The 18,314-nt window shown below is 35.7% G+C and overlaps 1 protein-coding gene across 6 annotated transcripts in view; it reads left to right on the forward strand.

Moving 5' to 3' along the window:
- CEP85L (centrosomal protein 85L) overlaps positions 1-18,314 on the forward strand; it is a 103,141-nt gene that overhangs the window by 21,950 nt on the left and 62,877 nt on the right. For 4 of the 6 annotated variants that reach the window (XM_026666046.2, XM_087972761.1, XM_087972742.1 and 1 more), the window contains exon 2: positions 1,839-2,000. In XM_026666046.2, the coding sequence (XP_026521831.1) occupies positions 1,839-2,000 (162 nt within the window). Of the gene's footprint in view, positions 1-1,838; positions 2,001-12,250; positions 12,391-18,314 lie in introns of all 6 variants that reach the window. The other 2 variants (XM_087972768.1, XM_087972774.1) reach the window with 1 other exon arrangement.

An 18,314-nucleotide genomic window follows, 5' to 3' on the forward strand; every position in this document is an offset into this window, starting at 1 on the left:
TGGGGGGTGCAGCACTCCTCCCCCGCATGCCCCTTTTTGCCTCCTGGGCCTCAGGGAAGCCTCCTGGGCGAAGCAGTAAGACAGCAAGGGGGACCCCGGCCCAGCTGATCGTAGGGAGGGGGGAAAAAGAAATACCTTAAGGAGTGACTGGGCGGGGGAGGTGATGTTGGGCATGCACATGATGTCGTACATGCACGAAAAGGAATGACTGGGCGGGGAGAGGAGGGATGGGTGGAGAGGGGTGGGGCTACCCAGGGGCATGATTTGCTGGTTCTCCGAACTGTGCAGAATCATAACAACCGGCTCTATAGAACTGGTCCGAACTGGTAGAATCCCACCCCTGGTCAGAGGAAGAAACTTAGGAAGGAACTGGTCTAATTGATCTAATTGAGTTAAAAGTGGTGGCAGGAGGTTTGGACCTTCAAACTTGCAATATTATATTAATATAGTGTTACAATAAAGTAGAATGACTCATCTATAGTAGTGTCTCCTATCTGATTTATCTGGGAGGGCTTACATCAACCATGCAACTCTAAAGGTATACATCTCACTGCCATTTTTAACCGCCCGGTCAATTAGAGCATTTCCTTCCTAAGTTTCTTCTTCTTTGAATGCCATTATCTTATAACCATGTAGACTTGTAGAAGGATACATAGTTCTCCTAGCCAGAGACAAGGCAAGTAGATCAGTGAGCTTTGTAGCAATATGATGGATAGATGTACAGATGGAAGATAATACAATTTGGGGAAAAATTACAGCTCTCTGCTTTCTGTTGTGCCAAAAATAAAGATGAAAGAATTAAAAAACTGTATTCTGTGGTATGAATTACAGAAAGTAGAAGAAATTCTGGCTGAGTAGTTAGAACAGAAAGTATAAGTTGCTCGTATGTTCCTCTTTCTATGTATGTATAGAAAAGGGTAAAAGCAGAGGAAATATATGGAACAATTATAAATAAAAGGCATATCTTTTTTCATATCTTGGCAACTGCATAATTAAATGAAGCTGAATGACTGAATAAAAGAAGAATGTTTCTGTTTGGTTTTGCTTAGTTATAAAATGATCTTTGTATAACTATGAACAGTGCAGTTTTCCTCATTAGGTAATTGTTTCATAGTTATTTTTTTTAAAGCTCTTAAATCTGATATACTTTGGACTTACTGGAATAGTGAAATATGTCTTGTTTGTAATAAATGATACCAGAGGTCATAGAATCTATATTTTTTCCCTAACCATCACAGTTTTGTGCTATATACTGTAAAGTTAGATTGCTTATGATTGTATATTGTAAAATTGTTCTATTAAATATAATGATTGATGAAATTTGTTTTGTGGTCAGAGGTTTTTTTGTGTTTAATATAAATAGAAATCTTTGGTAGAGAAATTCATTGGGATTTGATACATGAATACCATATACAAAATCAGTTGTACTTATGCATTATTTCAACATATAAAATTTGGGCAGAATCAAACTTTTATAACACTGAGTAATGTTTCATGTGTCCAAAACCTAACATTTCCTACTTACCTCTCAAATGCTGTTAAAGGAAATTTAAATTTTGCAAAGTGAATTTTAAAGTCAAGTCTAAATCCCAAGCAAATTCACATTGAAAATAGGGAAAAAAACATAATAATTGGTTAATGCTGATGGTCTTCTTCCAAGATACAAGAGTTTTTTATTCATATTAAAAGTTCATGTATTAAGAAGTAAACTATAGAACTATTTTCTATAAAGATCTTGTCTTTTAATTTTATATATGAATAATTTCTACATAACTGAGTTTATGTTTAACTCGTCTTGAGCTAATTTTATATTTAAACACTTTTTTTTCCCAATGCAGGCCCTGAATGTTCTTCAGCAGGATGGTTTTCGGGTACTGATTCTCTGTGGCAAGCCACAGCAGGTCCAACCAGAGGTCAAAGTATCCATATCAGAAGACACAGCATAGCTTCTGACAGTGGGGACACAGGCGTTGGAACTTCCTGTTCTGATAGTGTGGAAGGTCAGTAGCTATGGTTAAACCAAAGGACATCTGGTAGAAAATCAAGAATAATTGTTCTTTGAATAATTAAAAGGCAGAGAAAGATACAGAGACTTAAGGTGACCTGTCTAAAGACTAAAAAATACAATATGATTTAAGGATGATTTACTTAGGAATTAAAATCCATTCTGTTTTTTAAATTTAAATAAATAAAGTATAGGATTGCATCCATGCTTTCATTTTCCTTCTATTTTAAAAAAGTAATTATAAAAATTTAATTGGAGAATATGTATGTATGTATGTATGTATGTATGTATGTATACACACACATACACTCAAATTTTACAGTAGAATGCATATACTTTATCATTGTTTACATGTTTTCCTAATTGAAAAAGGATAAACTAGTTTTCCCCTAGTGTTACCTTTAAAATAGCCTAAGGAAATATCTCAGTATAATATTGATAAGTGTTCTGCAAAACAGTGTAATGTATCGCAACTAACAATTTTAATGGTGTAAATTTATTTAACTTTCTAAAGGAGCATTGCTGAAAATATTTTGTAGCTATAAGTAATTAAAATCAAAATAATTAACAGAATTAAATGGAAAATAAAGGGGGAAACAGATACCTTGTGAATGATGTAAAATGCATTTTATATAGTCAAAGCATATGCATTCTTGTGTCTATATACATAAGAACAGAAAAGAGGCAAAGGCTTTAACATATTCATAATATGTTGCATATTCAGCCTAATTAAGTTTTAGGAGAAAAAAGATGATATGCTTTATAAAACGTTATAAAGCTGAGAAAGGAAAACTATGTGAATATTCAATGATGATGGGAAATCAGCCAGAAGTAATGAATCAGTTTTAGTTTAGAATTAAGAAACAAACTGTAAAACATAGCTGTACAGGCTTCATTCCTGGAGATTTTTCATGGAAAACCAATTGTGCAGTTGTAACATAGAAATGGAATATTTACTGGCATCTGGTCCTCAGCTTCACCAGTTAACACATCACTAGATAGTGACATTTTTAATGAATTATTTGCTGACTGCTGTGTTAAACAGTAGAAGTGGTGTGATGGGAATGGGGCCATACTGAGTGCTATGATATAGTTAATCTTGTTCCTTGCTGTTGGTATGGTCTTCAGGAAAACAGTGAAGACAGAATTATTGCAAAATTACATTTGATGGCTTAGCTTATCCTCATGTTGATTGACAAGTTTCATTAATTTTTAGTTATGATTATTTTTGCATTGTTACTGGAAGAATGCTTTCCCCCCTTCTCTCCCTTACCTTTCATATGCATGTTCTATTGTTTTATATTGCATGTATCATTATCATCTTAGCATTTTTCCTGCACATACAGGGTCCGCTATTTATATTGCATGTATCTTTTTGTTTTAATATATTGTATTGTTATATTTTTTTTTTGCTTTTATTATAAAGTGCTTTAAGATATTTTCACACAGAATACTATATACAAAACTTGCATGTAGCATGGGCATGATGGTAACCTAGTCTACACCTGCTGTGTCTTAATACTCTCTGTGATTTATGAAAGAATTGAAGGAGATGAAACCTAGGTTAAGAGTTGCTTGGGGTCGACTAAGAATAACCTCACCTGAACCCAGGTTAAAGCCACTATTGAGACCCACATTATAGCAGTAAGGGCAGCAAAGAGCTACTTCACCCTTATTGTGCCTGTGGATAGCCACTTGGTGGCCCTCTCGGGTAGAGAAGATGCAGAGGTACACCTAAAGGGGCACACAGAAGATTTTGCAGACTATCTGTTGGACAAAGTTACTCAGATTCATTCCCAGTTAACCCTGTAGAGGTGTTAGAGATGCGGTTTAGCCATATTATCTAGGAAGAGTTTGAATCTGTTGGACCTGGGAAAGTAGACAGAGACCTCATGACCACCCGCTTATTAGAACCATGCCGCTCCCTTGTGGTGAAAGCTTCCCAGTTGTCCCCTATACCCCTAGTGAAGTAAGCAGTGCTGTTCACTTTCTGTCTCTGTGGCTAAACGGTCAGGCTACTTTGAAGTAGCCCAGTCAAGAAACTATGAGTCCTAATATTACCTTTATTATACAGATTCAGTAATGTAATTTTGTAAGAATGAAAGCATTTCTTCTACTGCCTTTACTTTCCAGAGGAGTAGGGAGGGTCCTTTCTGAGACACTTTCTCCACCTCCACCCCTCTTTTGGACTCAGGATTCTAGGTTGCAGGCTTTTCTCTAGGCTGTAGCTTTTTCTCCTGTCTCCCAAGGTTAGAGTATATGAAAAACAATGCTGCTGGTATAGATGGTATAATTTGAAAAGTAATTAAGCTGTGTGATTTCCTTATGAAATCACACCTTATTTCTCTAGTTTTTCAGTGTTCTACACTCTCTAACCCCAAAAATGGATTATCAGCAGTAATATTTGCCTATAGCTTTTATGGGCTGTAGTTAGTCTTGTCAGATTATGTAACACTACCTCTTTCTTTACTGGGCATGTTTTTATTAAACATTATGAATAAAAAAAGATCAGAAATTATTTTCGTGGTACTTTCCCTTCTACTGGATATTCACTTTTTTCAGGATTTTAGGCTGATAATTAGTAAAGCTGTAAAATCAGTTTTTAAAAGACTACAAATAGTTATCAAAATCCATAAAAATTCTTCAACATTATTTGTTGAGGTGCCAATAAACATTTATACTTGTCTGTAAAGGATTGCCTTATTAAACAGGAAGACATTAATCAAATTTAAGACTATCTTAGGCCTAATTGAAGAAGAGGGTGTAAAGTCAGTACTGGATCCTCAGTTTCCTTACAGTAAATGTGGCAGTGAGGCTATATTAAATCTTGCTTCCCAACACTTTGCAATTATAGCATCTTTCAAGAGAGCGTGGGAAGGGTACACTATAATTTATCCCTCCTCCTGCTTGTATCTTGATTTTAACCAATTTCAATCTGTTTTATGGTTGTTGCCCATTTCAAAAGTAACCCCAGCATGTTCTTTCTGTTTCCTGATTGTTTTTTCCAAACAACTAATATCTATTTTAATACCTTTTTTCCTGTACTTGTCAAGACTCTTTTTTTCCCTTTTTCTAAATATCTGCATTTCTTGTTCTAGAAGAAATGCTAAGGAGTATCAAAATAATTGTCAAATGACAAGCAATTGTGGGCACTATGGTAAATGTCTCAGCTAAACATATTGTTTGAGATTTGTTTTTTGTTTCAAAAATATTATGTTGCTTGAAAATAAACTGAAGTGCAAAACAGCGTTCATGCTCTTAAATACCATAGGTTGAAAATTCAGCAGTACAATGCGATGAAAACAGGTGAGGAGGTTTTAAAAAGAACAGCTATAGAGTGGATAGCATTGCTTTTCTTTAGCAGTGAACAATGGTTAACAGTTGAATGAGAATCTTGTGCTCAATGGTTGCTTCATTTTATTTCTTTTCTTATATCTGAACTGCTAAGGAAACATGTTCAGCTGAACCTATTTCCGTTTTTTTAAAAAGAAATAATAGTGGGTGGAAGACAAGGATTTTTTAAAAAAAACCCTGATTATAAGAGAAAGAAGCCATAATATTTATTCAGACCCACTGATTTTTATGAAAAGAATATGAACTAACATTGTTATATGCTCCATTTCTTTGAGTGGTATGACATTCCATGAGCAACGGTTCAGAGTTTAGTAAGGATTTTTTTGGTTGAAAAGTAGAGAATTATCTTATATATTGTATTAGATGAATGTTCTGCCTTTTCTCTATCAACTAAATATGTTGTCCATGACAGTCTTTTTGTGCAAAGCAGCATATAAGGAGTGTGCTTTGCAAACATGGTTTTATCTGCATGACAGGTTACTGATGACACTTTTCTCCAAAGTTTTTGGATAATGCCTCATGATTTATTCTACTCCTACCTTTTTCAAAATTTATATGAAGGTGTACAGTGAAATTATCAGGAAATGAAAGCCCGAGTGCCATCTTTACTGGATGTCACTCAGATGTTCTCTTTCCCTTCCTTGGCAGATGTGTAAGCCCCTAATCCACTCCTGCTTGGACCAAATTGTAGTGCAGATGCAACATAAACAAACTAATACTGAATCCAGACAAGCCTGAGGCTTTGGTTCTTAGTGCTTACTCTTTCTGATTGGCAGTATACTGCCCCGCCATTTGTATTGACGTTTCAGTTCTTCTAAAACAGGGGTGTGAAACTCAAGGCCTGGGGGCCGGATCCGGCTTGCTGGGTGCGTAGATCTGGCCCGCAGGGCCGCCCTGGAAACAGTAAAGGACCGGCCCACAGTGCCTGTGCCAGCAAAAATGGAGCTCGGGAGGGCCGCTTGCCAGCCCCTCGAGCTCAGTTTTTGTGTCAGAGGGTTGTAGGAGACCGTCATCGCTGAAAATTGAGCTCAGGAACCTGTTTTCACTGGCCGAGCACTTGGGCCAATGCAGGCACCCCCAACAGGAGTGATGTCAAACTGGCCACGCTCACCCTGACCATGCTTCCCGTCCCCCCAAGGTCAAACACAACTCTGATGCAGCCCTTAATGAAATTGAGTTTGACACCCCTACTCTAAAAGAATACTTTGGAGATACTTTGTAATCTTGCAACAGCCCTGACTGGTCAGGTGAATGCAGTGCTGATAAGTGCCAACTTTCAGTTATGTTTGATGAACATCAGCTTCACCGCTCCTTGATAAGGCTGAACTGGCGGAATTGTGCTAGTTATCTCTCACATAGATCATAGGTACTCAACTTAGGACCACAATTGAACCCAAAATTTCTATTGTTAAACAAGATAGTTGCTAAATGAGTTTTGCCCCACATTACAGCCTTTCTTGCCACAGTGAAGTGAACCACTGCATTTGTTAAGTTAGTAACATGGTTGTTGAAGGAGTATGGCTTCCCCGTTGATTTTGCTTGTTAGAAGGTGATCACATGACCTCAGGACACTGCAATCCTCATAAATACAAGCCAGTTGCCAGTTGAATTTTGACCACGTGACCACCGGGATGCTGCAGTGGTAGTAAGTTTGAAAAATTGTCATATCCCTTTTTTTCAGTGCCGTTGTAAACGAACAGTAGTGAGTCGAAGACTACATGTATTGTAATGTACTTTAAACTGATATGCTTTTAAAGTAAACCTGGAAATTGTAACAAGTTCATAATGGTGGGTATAGGCTTTTGTCTGGTATCACCTCTGAGGAGCATGTGTGTAATTGAAATGTTGTTTCAATTACATCAGCTTCATATTACTTTCTAAGTCAGACTCAGATTGCTTGTTTAAACATATATAAATCTCTTAAAGCTTGGGTCCCATCTACCTATGGGAAGATATTCCCCATTATGTCCCCAACCTGAAGATCCATTCATCCTCCATGGATCTGTTACAAGTGTTGTTTAGAAAGGGGACCTAGCAACCTCTAGTGGCAGAACCTTCTTGCTTGCCATTACGAGTATTGTGATATATCCTTATGGAATGCAGACTTTACTCTCAGAGCATAATTTTAAAGTCCCCGGGGAGAAAGTTTGAGTTTCGTATAGGTTTAACTCTGTAGCTTCTGAATTTAGAAATTAAGTAGAGTGTAGATTTGAAATAATTAACAACAATGTTCTGTAAGTGGGCATTTAAGAATTAATTGTAATATATTGTATCTATTTGCTTTGGCCATATTTTAGATGCAAAGGTAGAAGAAGCCTTGTTTTAGCATGTTACTTTGCATTCAAAAGAAATGTGGGTAGAATCCTGCAGAATTTTTGAAGATGCTGTAATTGTGTTTGATTCAGAATTGGACAGAAGAGAAGTTTTGAACTTAATCTACCACTGAGCGTAGGTAGCCTTTGGCATTCATTCTCTACCCCACTCACAAATTGATATGAATACAGAAATATGGTCTACAAAGTTGGGGGACCCTCTGAAAAAGTAGAGGAAGGAATGCCTAAAAGCAGCAGCAGCAGCAACAAAGCTAATCCCCCCTTTTCCATCAGAAAATTTTTGCTTGGGATCCTCGTTGCTTCTGTGAAAAGGAGGAGTCCCTCTTAGAGGCTCAATCTTGTTCCGAACCATTGCTTCTTAGAATTTGAAAATGTAGGAAATTGGCTAACTTTGATGGGGGTTAGTTGAAAATAAATATAATAAGGTGTACCAGATCACTTTGTAAACCAGAAAAAGTAATTGTGGAAAACATTAGTTTCTCAAGATAGTTGTTAGTTTCAGGGGTTCCCAAAGTAATTGTTGCAGGAACAAGGGCAGAGCAGAGACTCTCTATGAAAAGCTAAGCTGTTATCTTTAAATGATGTATTTATTATAAATAACTAGTAATATTAATAATATGAATTTGCTGGCATTGTGTGCTCCAACTAAAATGGAATATTTGAGTGATAATAAAGTAACATTTAATGTTAGAAAGGAAGAGGAAAGAAAAAAGTGGAAATGTAGATATCTTTCAACATGGTGGAATTCCATGGAGAAAAGCAAAAAGCTTACATCTAGATTTTTCCCCTTTCTAACAAATGCACTTACTGGAGGAAGCAACTGTTTTGGCAGCATGTTGTATTGATTTTTAAGTTGGAGGCTGAAAGTCTCTAAGATTCTGTAATAGTAGACTGTAATTAGTTGAAAAGTAAAACTGGCTGTAAATCAAAAAAGGTTTTTGTAGACCAACCTGCTCATTTTGTACTGAACTGGAGTTAAATATGCCTTTCATTTTTCTATTGGTTTTTTAACTATTGCTAAGCAATCGGCATTAAAAGGGACTTTATGAATATCAACCTTTTGAATTTAAATATAGACATAATATTTTTCAATATAAAAAAGTGCTTTTCTATAACTTTAATAGTTGACTAAGTAGATATTGAAACATTGTGATTTTGAAAAGCATAGATATCAAAAACAACTATTTGTTTCTATGGAAAGTCTTTATTTTTATCTAAATTTAAAATATGGGTATAAAAATATTTGTTCTCTATATTTGTAAAACGTGCACATTTATCCCTTGTTTTCCTCTTGTCATTAAAAATGGCCCTGGGATCCAGATCAAATTTAGACATCATTGTTTCATGAGCCACCTTAAATTGGACATATTGTTGGTTTAATTCTATCACTGAAATCCATGTAATTCAAAATGCCTAATAAATTGGATTAAACTTTTGCACACAAGATTGATAAAACAAAATTATAATAAGTGTTATGTAAATTACTTTATCATAAAAGAATAAAGCAATAAATATCAAATTCTTTTAAAATAAAGAAATCTAAAAGCTTGAAATTACTTTGGAGAAATGTTTGGCTATCAGTCTCACTATTTGTACTTTAGGAAACTCAATGCCACATGGGCAGAGGGAATAGTATTACATGAAAAATGTTTAAAAAAAAAAAAGGTCACAGAAAGAGTAGAGGTTGCCTCTGAAGCAATAATAATCAACTAACACAAAATAGAAGACATACCACGCTACACTAATCAAATTATAGGAAGCAAAGCAATTCTTTTGGTATCATTCATTGTTTAAAAAGTGCCTGCATAGTTTGCTGTATATTGTTCATTCTGTAAGAGAAATCTTGTAAAAATTAAAGCTGTGACTCCAAGGATTATGGTTCATGGGGAAGGCTTCTCCCTTTCTGCTTTCTCCCAGGATATACATTACTATGAGGGGTCACAAAACTCTTCAACTGTCACTACGCTTAATGTTTCAAGTTGGTTCTCTTCCTGAGTTAATGTCTATCAGATATAAGAAGGATGAAGCAGGTGCTGGAGTTGCCCACTCTACCGTATTCTTATACTTTTCACAGTCTGCTTTTAATTCTTCCTCTCAGAGTTCCAATTGTGTGCAGTTCGGTTCTCCCCAATCTTAGAGAAAAAGAGCTGTGCTATCCATATGAATAATGATTAATATGATTTACAACTGGAAATATTTAAGTCTTAAGTGAAACAATATGTGAGTTTCAGAAATTCCACCAAAAATCTGAAATCATTGTCAGAGCTCAGAGGTACCATGTGGAATTTTTAATACCTGTATTAAGTTAGCAGATGGAATGCTTGAATGTTTGTTTATTGAATTTATTTGTTGCCAGGCAGCTTACAAAAAAATGCCTACATTCAGTGTACAACATAGATATAATAAAACAAGCAAACAATAAAAAATTCATTCTAAAATTCTAAAACAAAACTTCTAAAATGATGGTAAAATGTCCAAGTGCTACTCAGCAACCAATCAATATCACATACAGTAATCCTCAAGTTTTGAATGTAATAGATCCCGCCTATTACATTCGTAACACAATGATTAATTAATAAATTAATTCATTAATTAATCACGAATGTGATCCCTCCCTACTTTAATCAATGCATTTGTTAATCGAATGCACAGTTTGTTAAGTGCACATGGTTTGTTAAGTGCACAGTTTGTTAAGTGCACATGGTATCTCAGGGTGGGGAAGACCATGGGGGGGGGGGCTAGTACTTCCAACCACCCTAGACCTCCCTGACGCACTGAGATATCCCCCCCCCCCCATCCTGCCCCACAGGGTCTCCACAGGCACTGGGCCTGTAGACTGAAAGATTTCAATTGAATGCAAAACAATGTATTTTTAATAAAATGTAGTTATCCTTTTATAAGTTTAGATATTTTTGTACAAGTAGTCCTCAACTTACAACCATTCATTTAAAGTTACAACTGCAATGAAAAAAGTGACATGACCAGTTCTCACACTTCTGACCAATGTAGCATCCCCATGGTCACGTGATCAAACGTTGGGCACTTGGCAACTAGCATGTATTTACAAGGGTTTCAGCATAATTGACTTAACAACTGTATTGATTTGCTTAACAACAATGGCAAAAGATAAAATAAAATGGGGCATGATGCAATAACAATCGCTTTGCTTAGCAACAGAAATTTTGAGGTTGTGGTAATAAGTCAAGGACTATCTATATACTTAAATGTTTCAAAGAGGCTTGATTAAAGCAATCACCCTTTAAAAATCAGGCACAATATTATGCTCTCTCTTCCCACAAATGATATTATATGGAAGTTACATATTTATAGAGTTTATTTAACCTTTTTTGGGTGTCGCGTTGAGCGACTGGTCTGTTGTTTCGATCTTCTGGTTGATTGCTGAATTCCTCTCAGAACGGGACCCTTGCAAGGGTGAGATACAGAGAAGCCCTCGCAAGGGCGAAGTTTGGCAAAAGCAGGACCCTATCCAGGGTGAGTTTAAAAGTGATTGCAAAAGCGAAAAGAAAAAAGAACACAAGACGAAGATTTCTTTAGGTGAGACAGCGCATCGCCTGGGGCAGATGGAATTGTCCCAGTTGAGCCTGAGACAGATGGATTGTTCAGGCTGCCAGCTTGCTCTACGCTGTCCTCTTTTATTGTGCTGAATCAAAGAAGGGGGGGTGAGGGATTACAGAAAGACAAAGAAGTTACAAACTTTATCTTTGAGTCCAGGCTACGTGATACAAGTAACGAACTTTCTGACTGATAAACATGTTTTACCGAATACACATCTTTTATCTGACACAGACCTCAGTGTTAATCTTATCAACTTCAGCTTCTTCCTGTCAGTTCTTTTCCTGTCAGCTTGGTATACGTGCTGAGCAGGATTTGTCTTATGGAAAAATACTGAGACAGAATAGCCACATTTGGGAAAAACAGTTTGTTACCTTATATAGCATCATCTTTATAGCAATCTAATATAGCTTGAATGGAAATTGGATTACTATAATATACGGTATTTATATAAGAGGATTGGCGAAACTTCTATTGTGTTTTTTTTCTTCTGCATTAGAATATATAAATGTTCAAACCTTGAATGATTATATATTATGTGTGTTTGTAAAATGAAAATAAACATGATGGTTCCAGTATTTTATGAAGATGCTGATGGTTTGTTTTTTGCTGAACTCCTCACCAGCATGTAGTTGGAAATAAAGATCGGAGTAAATGGTTGCTTCTCATGTTCATTGGTTTAACTAGGAACTATAGGTAGATCTTGACTTTGAACCACAAGAAGACCAAGGCTAAGCAAGAAGGTTGTTAAGTGTGTCATGCCTGATTTTAAGACCCTTTTTTTGCTAGGGTTGTTAAGCAAATCCCATTTTCCCCACTGACTTTGCTTGTCAGAAGCTGACTGGGAAGGCCACAAATTGTGATCGCATGACCCCAGGATGCTGCAATTTTGTAAATGCATGCTGGTTACTGAATTTTGATCACATGATTGGGGATGCTTTAATGGTCATGAGTGTGATGACCAGTCATAAGTCACTTTTTTCAGTGGCATTAACATTGTAACATTGAAGAGCCGTGGTGGTGCAGTGGTTCAAATGCAGTACTGCAGGTTACTTCTGCCAACTGCCAGCTGACTGCAGTTTGACAGATCGAATCTCGCCATACTCAGCCTTCCATCCTTCCAAGGTGGGTAAAATGAGGACTCAGATTGTTAGGGGAAATATGCTGATTCTGTAAATCTTAGACAGGGCTGTAAAAGCACTGTGAAGCGGTATAAGTGCTATTGCTGTTGAATAGTCACTAAATGAATGGTTGTAACTTGAGGTCTACCTATAAAAGAAGCCCTAGATTAAATCTAGATATTTTCACATGCTATATTGCTTTTGTTGTAAAAAGCACATGGAAACATTACTTTTATTTTGAAAAAAGGTACTCCATAACAGTTCATGTTCTTCCAATACATATGTTAAAAATCAAGTTTTTAATTTATAGCCTCTTGAGCATGTGTTGCAATTACTTGCCAAAATTAAGCAATTCTAAGCATATTTTCTTCAGTGACTCTACGGATCAAGAAAATATTATGACGTATTCTACTGGCATGGATATTTTGCTATGTTCTGCTGTTCTGCTATATCGTCTGAAATATTTAGTGACAAAACAGTCTTAACAGCTTATGGGTTCTTCTACTAATCTAGTTTACCTTTTAATGAGTGTGTGCACTCAGTCTTAAATAAATGTTTTAGTTTATTTTAGTTTATCCAGGAGATTTATTTTGTTGTTGTGCAAAAAGGTTATATACTTGAATGATCATAAAAATACTGTTTTCCTAAGCTTCTGAACATTTACCACTCTGTGGTGCACAAGAGTATGTATACAAGTACATTTGCTGACTGTCACAATTCAACCTAGTGGCTTTCCTGGGGGCTGGATTTGCTATTACAATTAGATGATACAAAAGACATTAGAAAAACAGTTTCATTTTAAGGATGAGGCGGAGGAGAATGAGTTTAAATAATTTAATGACACTAAATCATTCTAGTTTACTGAATTGGATATGGATATGAATGGAGCAAAAAGTTAATTACTGTATTTAAATATGATAATGTTTAATACTTTACTCTTACATTTAGTTCTTAGAATGTAAGATTTAGATTTAGAAACTACTTTTATATTCATATATTATGTTACTGTGAATTATAAATGGTTTTAGACAGTGCCTGTTTTCAAAGAAGAAATATATCATTAGTGGAATCCAAAGTACAACTACTAGGCAGTGAGCACCATTGTTTAGAAACATTTCACTATGTAAGAACTTATTTTTCCCAATTTTTAAATAAGCATTAGAAATGAAAGTTGCTTATTTCTTTTAATTTTTCAGTAGCATAAAATTTGCATGCTAAAATAATGCTTTGGGAAACTGCCAGCTAGGTTGCAAGGAAGGATCAAACGAGGACCCAGCTTTTGTTGAATACCATCATTACACAGCCTCAAGTGGCATAAGCTTTACCTCCCCCAAGATCCATGAAACCTTATCTGGTCATGCCCAGGGACAGGCAAGCAGTCTGGGGAGATTCTTGTAACATAGGTAGTAGACAATAAAGTTGTTTACTTTAGATATTTATGAGTGGCTAGGTTTGCTTGTGCCTGATACAATGTCAGACCCAAGTCAAAGATAACCCAGCAAAATCTGATTGAGTCTAATCCTTTATTTGCTTAAGGACAGAATCTTGCCAAACTTAAGCTATAACCTTCTAATGTGCTGGATATATCCCGAGGCATTCTAGGGCATGGCTACCCTGAACTTCTTCCCTCCTCCCTCCCTTCAGCTCAGGATTGTGCAGTTTCTTAATCTGGGTCTCTCTTTGGGAAAACTCAGTGTTGCCAAAACACTCCCCTTCATTGAAGGTTCTTCAGTTCTGACTGAGTGGTGGAGAATAGAAGGATTTATGTTACTTGCAGTCCAGAGGTGGTATTCAGCAGGTTCTGACCAGTTCTGGAGAACCGGTAGTAGAAGTTTTGGGTAGTTCGGAGAACCGGCAAATACCACCTCTGACTGGAGATTTTACAGTATCCTTCCCCTGCCACGCCCATCAAGCCACGCTCACAGAACTGGTATGAAAAAAATTTGAATCCCACCACTGTTGCAGTCATCTGGTTGTTAGCATACTCTCTGAGAGTCGTTGGGGCCACTTGGAAGTTTATCTGTGCCCTCAGGATCACCTGAATCCTGTATTCGGCCATTCTTTTTTTAATGGAAATCCATTCATACCCCACACCATTATGAAAGGTGTCCACTCCAAAGTGAATAGCTAAATGTCTGTGGAATTTTGCACATTTGCCTACAAGAAGCCTGGAAATTCAACTCCTAGTATTTCTTGATAGTGATGGAAACACTTCACCTGAAGCCCTGAAAAGTCACTAGCTGGTGGCAATGGTACTGCTCAATGGCCGGACTCAGGAATAGAAGTCTTAAACATTATATTAACCTTCTTGTGACTCTTCAGTCAGTTAAAATTCATAACCACTAGTTGAATAATGTACACTGTAACAGTCTTTTCTTACAATTTTTTCATGTATTTTTTCCCTTGGGATTAAGCTCCAATTATGGGATTTATTTTTGAGCAGGCAACTATAGGGTTATATTGCTCAGGAAATTAATGGTTTTTAAATATAAATAAGGCCTGTAAATATATCTACATTTATATTTTATGCCTCATTTAAAATGAAATCTGACACTTATATCTGTCCACTTAGATGCCCAGTTTTCATATTAGATAGTCCAGGAAACATTAACTGGGTCAATAGTGGCTGTGGTTGGCCTACCCCATATACTGTCTGTAATTGCCTGGCTGGTTATGAACAATATTCAGCACAATTTGCATTAAGAGTGTTAAGCATTTAGTTCACTGTGGAGAAGCAACTCTGAGAATTTATATTTCCAGGAATATGAAAATACTTGCATATATCAGATTTTATATAACATTAGAATACACTAACCTGGAAATAGTAAATAAACCTATTATAGCAACAAGGGAAAAAATGAGAATTTTCAAAAGGGCTGACACAACGAGTATTTAAACATTTTTCTATGAAATTAGTCACAAGAAAACAAATCTTATTCATGATTTTGATCCATATAGGCATCCCTTCTGAAAGTTGAGAAAAGTTTACATCAATGTTTCTTAACCATAGCAAGTTTAAGGTATAAGGTATATATCAATTCCCAGAATTCCCCAGTCAGCCATTGTTGTACATGGTAATGATAGTAGATATTTATTCTCCTCTTTACTTGATTTTTGGCAATCTTTCAAAAACCTGATCAAGGCCTATTATTCATGGTACTCCCTGACCTTTAGGAGAAGATTTTTGGGAGAGGGTTCAGGGAAGTTATCTTTAGTATATTTTCTTTCCTATTATAACTCTTAAATCCAATATCCAACTTTTAGCAATTAATGCATCATCAAGAGACAGACTGTAACATACGCTGATCTCAAAACATGCAAGCAAAGGTAAGCGTGTTTAGCACTTGTATGGGAGATCACCAATAAAGTTTAAAGATTAGGAAGTTGAAAAATGTTTGAGTAATCTGGATGTTGTACGTATAATGATTTCTTCAGTTCCTTTATCAAGAAATGTTGAACAGTTCAGGGTCTAGGCCATAACCGAAGGCACTGCACTCCATAATGCTTTCAGGTTTAGTGTGCAGTCATTTATGAATACTTGGGAGCAGATATATAGAGATTTTTAAATTCCATTTAGGATTTGAACCATCTATTCAATTCCATATTTTACCACATATGGTTTTATAAGGGGATATTACAAGAATCTTCACTGAATTTCTGTAGTATTTCCCCAATCTGTTCAGTTAATAATCTATGAATAGCTAAAAGGTTAATCTGTCATGACTTCTTTGTGACAAATCCATAGTGGCTCTTATTAATTATCATATTCTTAACCAGATGCTCACAAAAATGTTGTTTAATGATTTAACAAGGATCTTGCCACTATAGGTAACAGATTAGCAACTCTAATTTCTAGAGCCCCCCGTATTCCCTAAATTTGCTCTTTTCTAGTCTTCTATGACATTCATCTGTTCTCCAGGATTCCAGTTTGTTCCTTTGTAACCACATTCTCTAATTCTTTCAGAATTCTAGAGTATAATTCATTGGTACTGGGGATTTCTGTTCCTTTAATTTAGCTAACTATAGCCAGAATATAAAACCATATTGCTGTATCACTTCAACAAGCTTTAGTAATGACTTAGCTGTAATACTAAGCTGTAATATCATCAGCATATAGAAAAATATAACATTCCACCCCACCTTTAATATTTGAAACCTGTCTAATTGAATAAGTCATGGTTTGAAAATCAAATTGAAAATTAAAAGAAAATTTAAAAAACAAGGTTTGCTGAATGCCTCAAAGTAATGTTGCAGGATGAAGACACCAAGTTATGTTCCAGTGAAGAGAAGATAACGGAAGCACATATGTTCTTAAAATAGATCTTATAAATTCAGTCTGAACAATTTTAAATGCCCTTTTGCCATCTAATGAAATTAGAACTTAGAACAGTTGCTTCCAACTCATCTGCAGCTATGTCCAAATATTATCTGATGGAAACTGCAGTTGAAACAAGTCAAGATTTTAGATGCAATATCTAGGTTTCTTAATTAAGCATGATTTCTACAGACAATTTCCATGTGAGCATTTATTGTATTTTGTGTACGTAATATTTCTTATGATACTTGACTCTGAATTTTATATTGAAAAAAAATGTCCATTATCCTTTATATAGTTAAAATAGGTTTTTAATTTTTTGTTTTATTTATTCAAAATAGATACAGTGGATATAAAAACCGTACACCTTCCTGTTAAAATGCTAGATGTTTGAGATGTTAAAAAATCATACCAAGATACTTCAGAATTATTTCCACCTTTAATATTACATATACACTGTACAGTTCAATTTTAAAAAATAAACTGAAATTCTTTAAGGGGAAAAAATAAGGGGTGTGTAGACTTTTTAGATCCACTGCAATTCTTCTTTTCAGCCGTACATCTCCCAAAGTAATTTACTGTAATATTTTATAAAAATTGGTAGAACAACAGTTTTACCCTCCAAATTTGCATTTTAAAAGATGCAACATACAAGAAAATGGGTTTGAAGAGGCATCAGGTGCCTCTTCCTTTTTTAAAGAAACAGGAGAAACCCTTCAGATTTGATAAGTAACAGATTTCCACTAGCTGGCTATTATGGATGAACAAAAGACCTCTTTGTTTCTAAGTGGAGGCAGTGGGAATAATCCTGCTTGTCTTTTCTCCATTTTATTTATATGCTGCCCATCTCACCCATAATGCAATTATAAATGATAAAAAAGATAAATAGAAAACAATTAAAATAGAAAGTGTTACATAGGAACCAAGACCAAAGGGACAGAAGGCATGGGAGGGAGGTCTTCTCATCCTGTCAACCATCTTTAAGCAAGGAGCACCCCATTGGAACCCCATTTGCTCTGCAGCTTGTTGGAAGCTGTTACAAATACATTCTTTTCATAGGCTCACATGGTATAAATAGGTAAGTGAAAATATCCAGTATGAATTATACAGTTGCTTTTCTGAGTTTCTCTTTAATAAGTCAGGACTAGTTAAATAAATTGGGAAAATCTGTAACAATTCATGTCGTTAATAATTGTGTAATTGTATTTTTTCCGTAAGAGCCATGCAAATAGCAGAGCCAAAATAGATGTTTTGAAATAATATATAGTATACTATGATAACAAAGCAAGGATAGATTCCTATTAAATTCTGTGGAGGAATACTGGCAGAGGGATGAGCAGATAACATTGAGTAGGATTAAAAATAAAATCCTTTTGTTTAGCTTTGACCTTCATTTCAGATGACCAGACATTTTTATTATATATGGCCTTTTAAAATTACTTAAATTAGAAGATGTAGTAAGTAGGGGGAGGTGATGGAATCAACGATAAAACTGAATGAACCTGCATGCTTGCCAACCTGAATTCCATATTGCTGACGAGCCAGCCACAAGAACCAAGGTCTTGGATTAATTGTGATTTATAGCAAGAGAGAAGGTCAATGGAGACAGGATG

The sequence above is a fragment of the Notechis scutatus genome, chromosome 1 (assembly GCF_049901735.1).
Source record: "Notechis scutatus isolate UNSWTSFEM ecotype Mainland chromosome 1, rNotScu1.2, whole genome shotgun sequence".
Taxonomy (NCBI): domain Eukaryota; kingdom Metazoa; phylum Chordata; class Lepidosauria; order Squamata; family Elapidae; genus Notechis; species Notechis scutatus.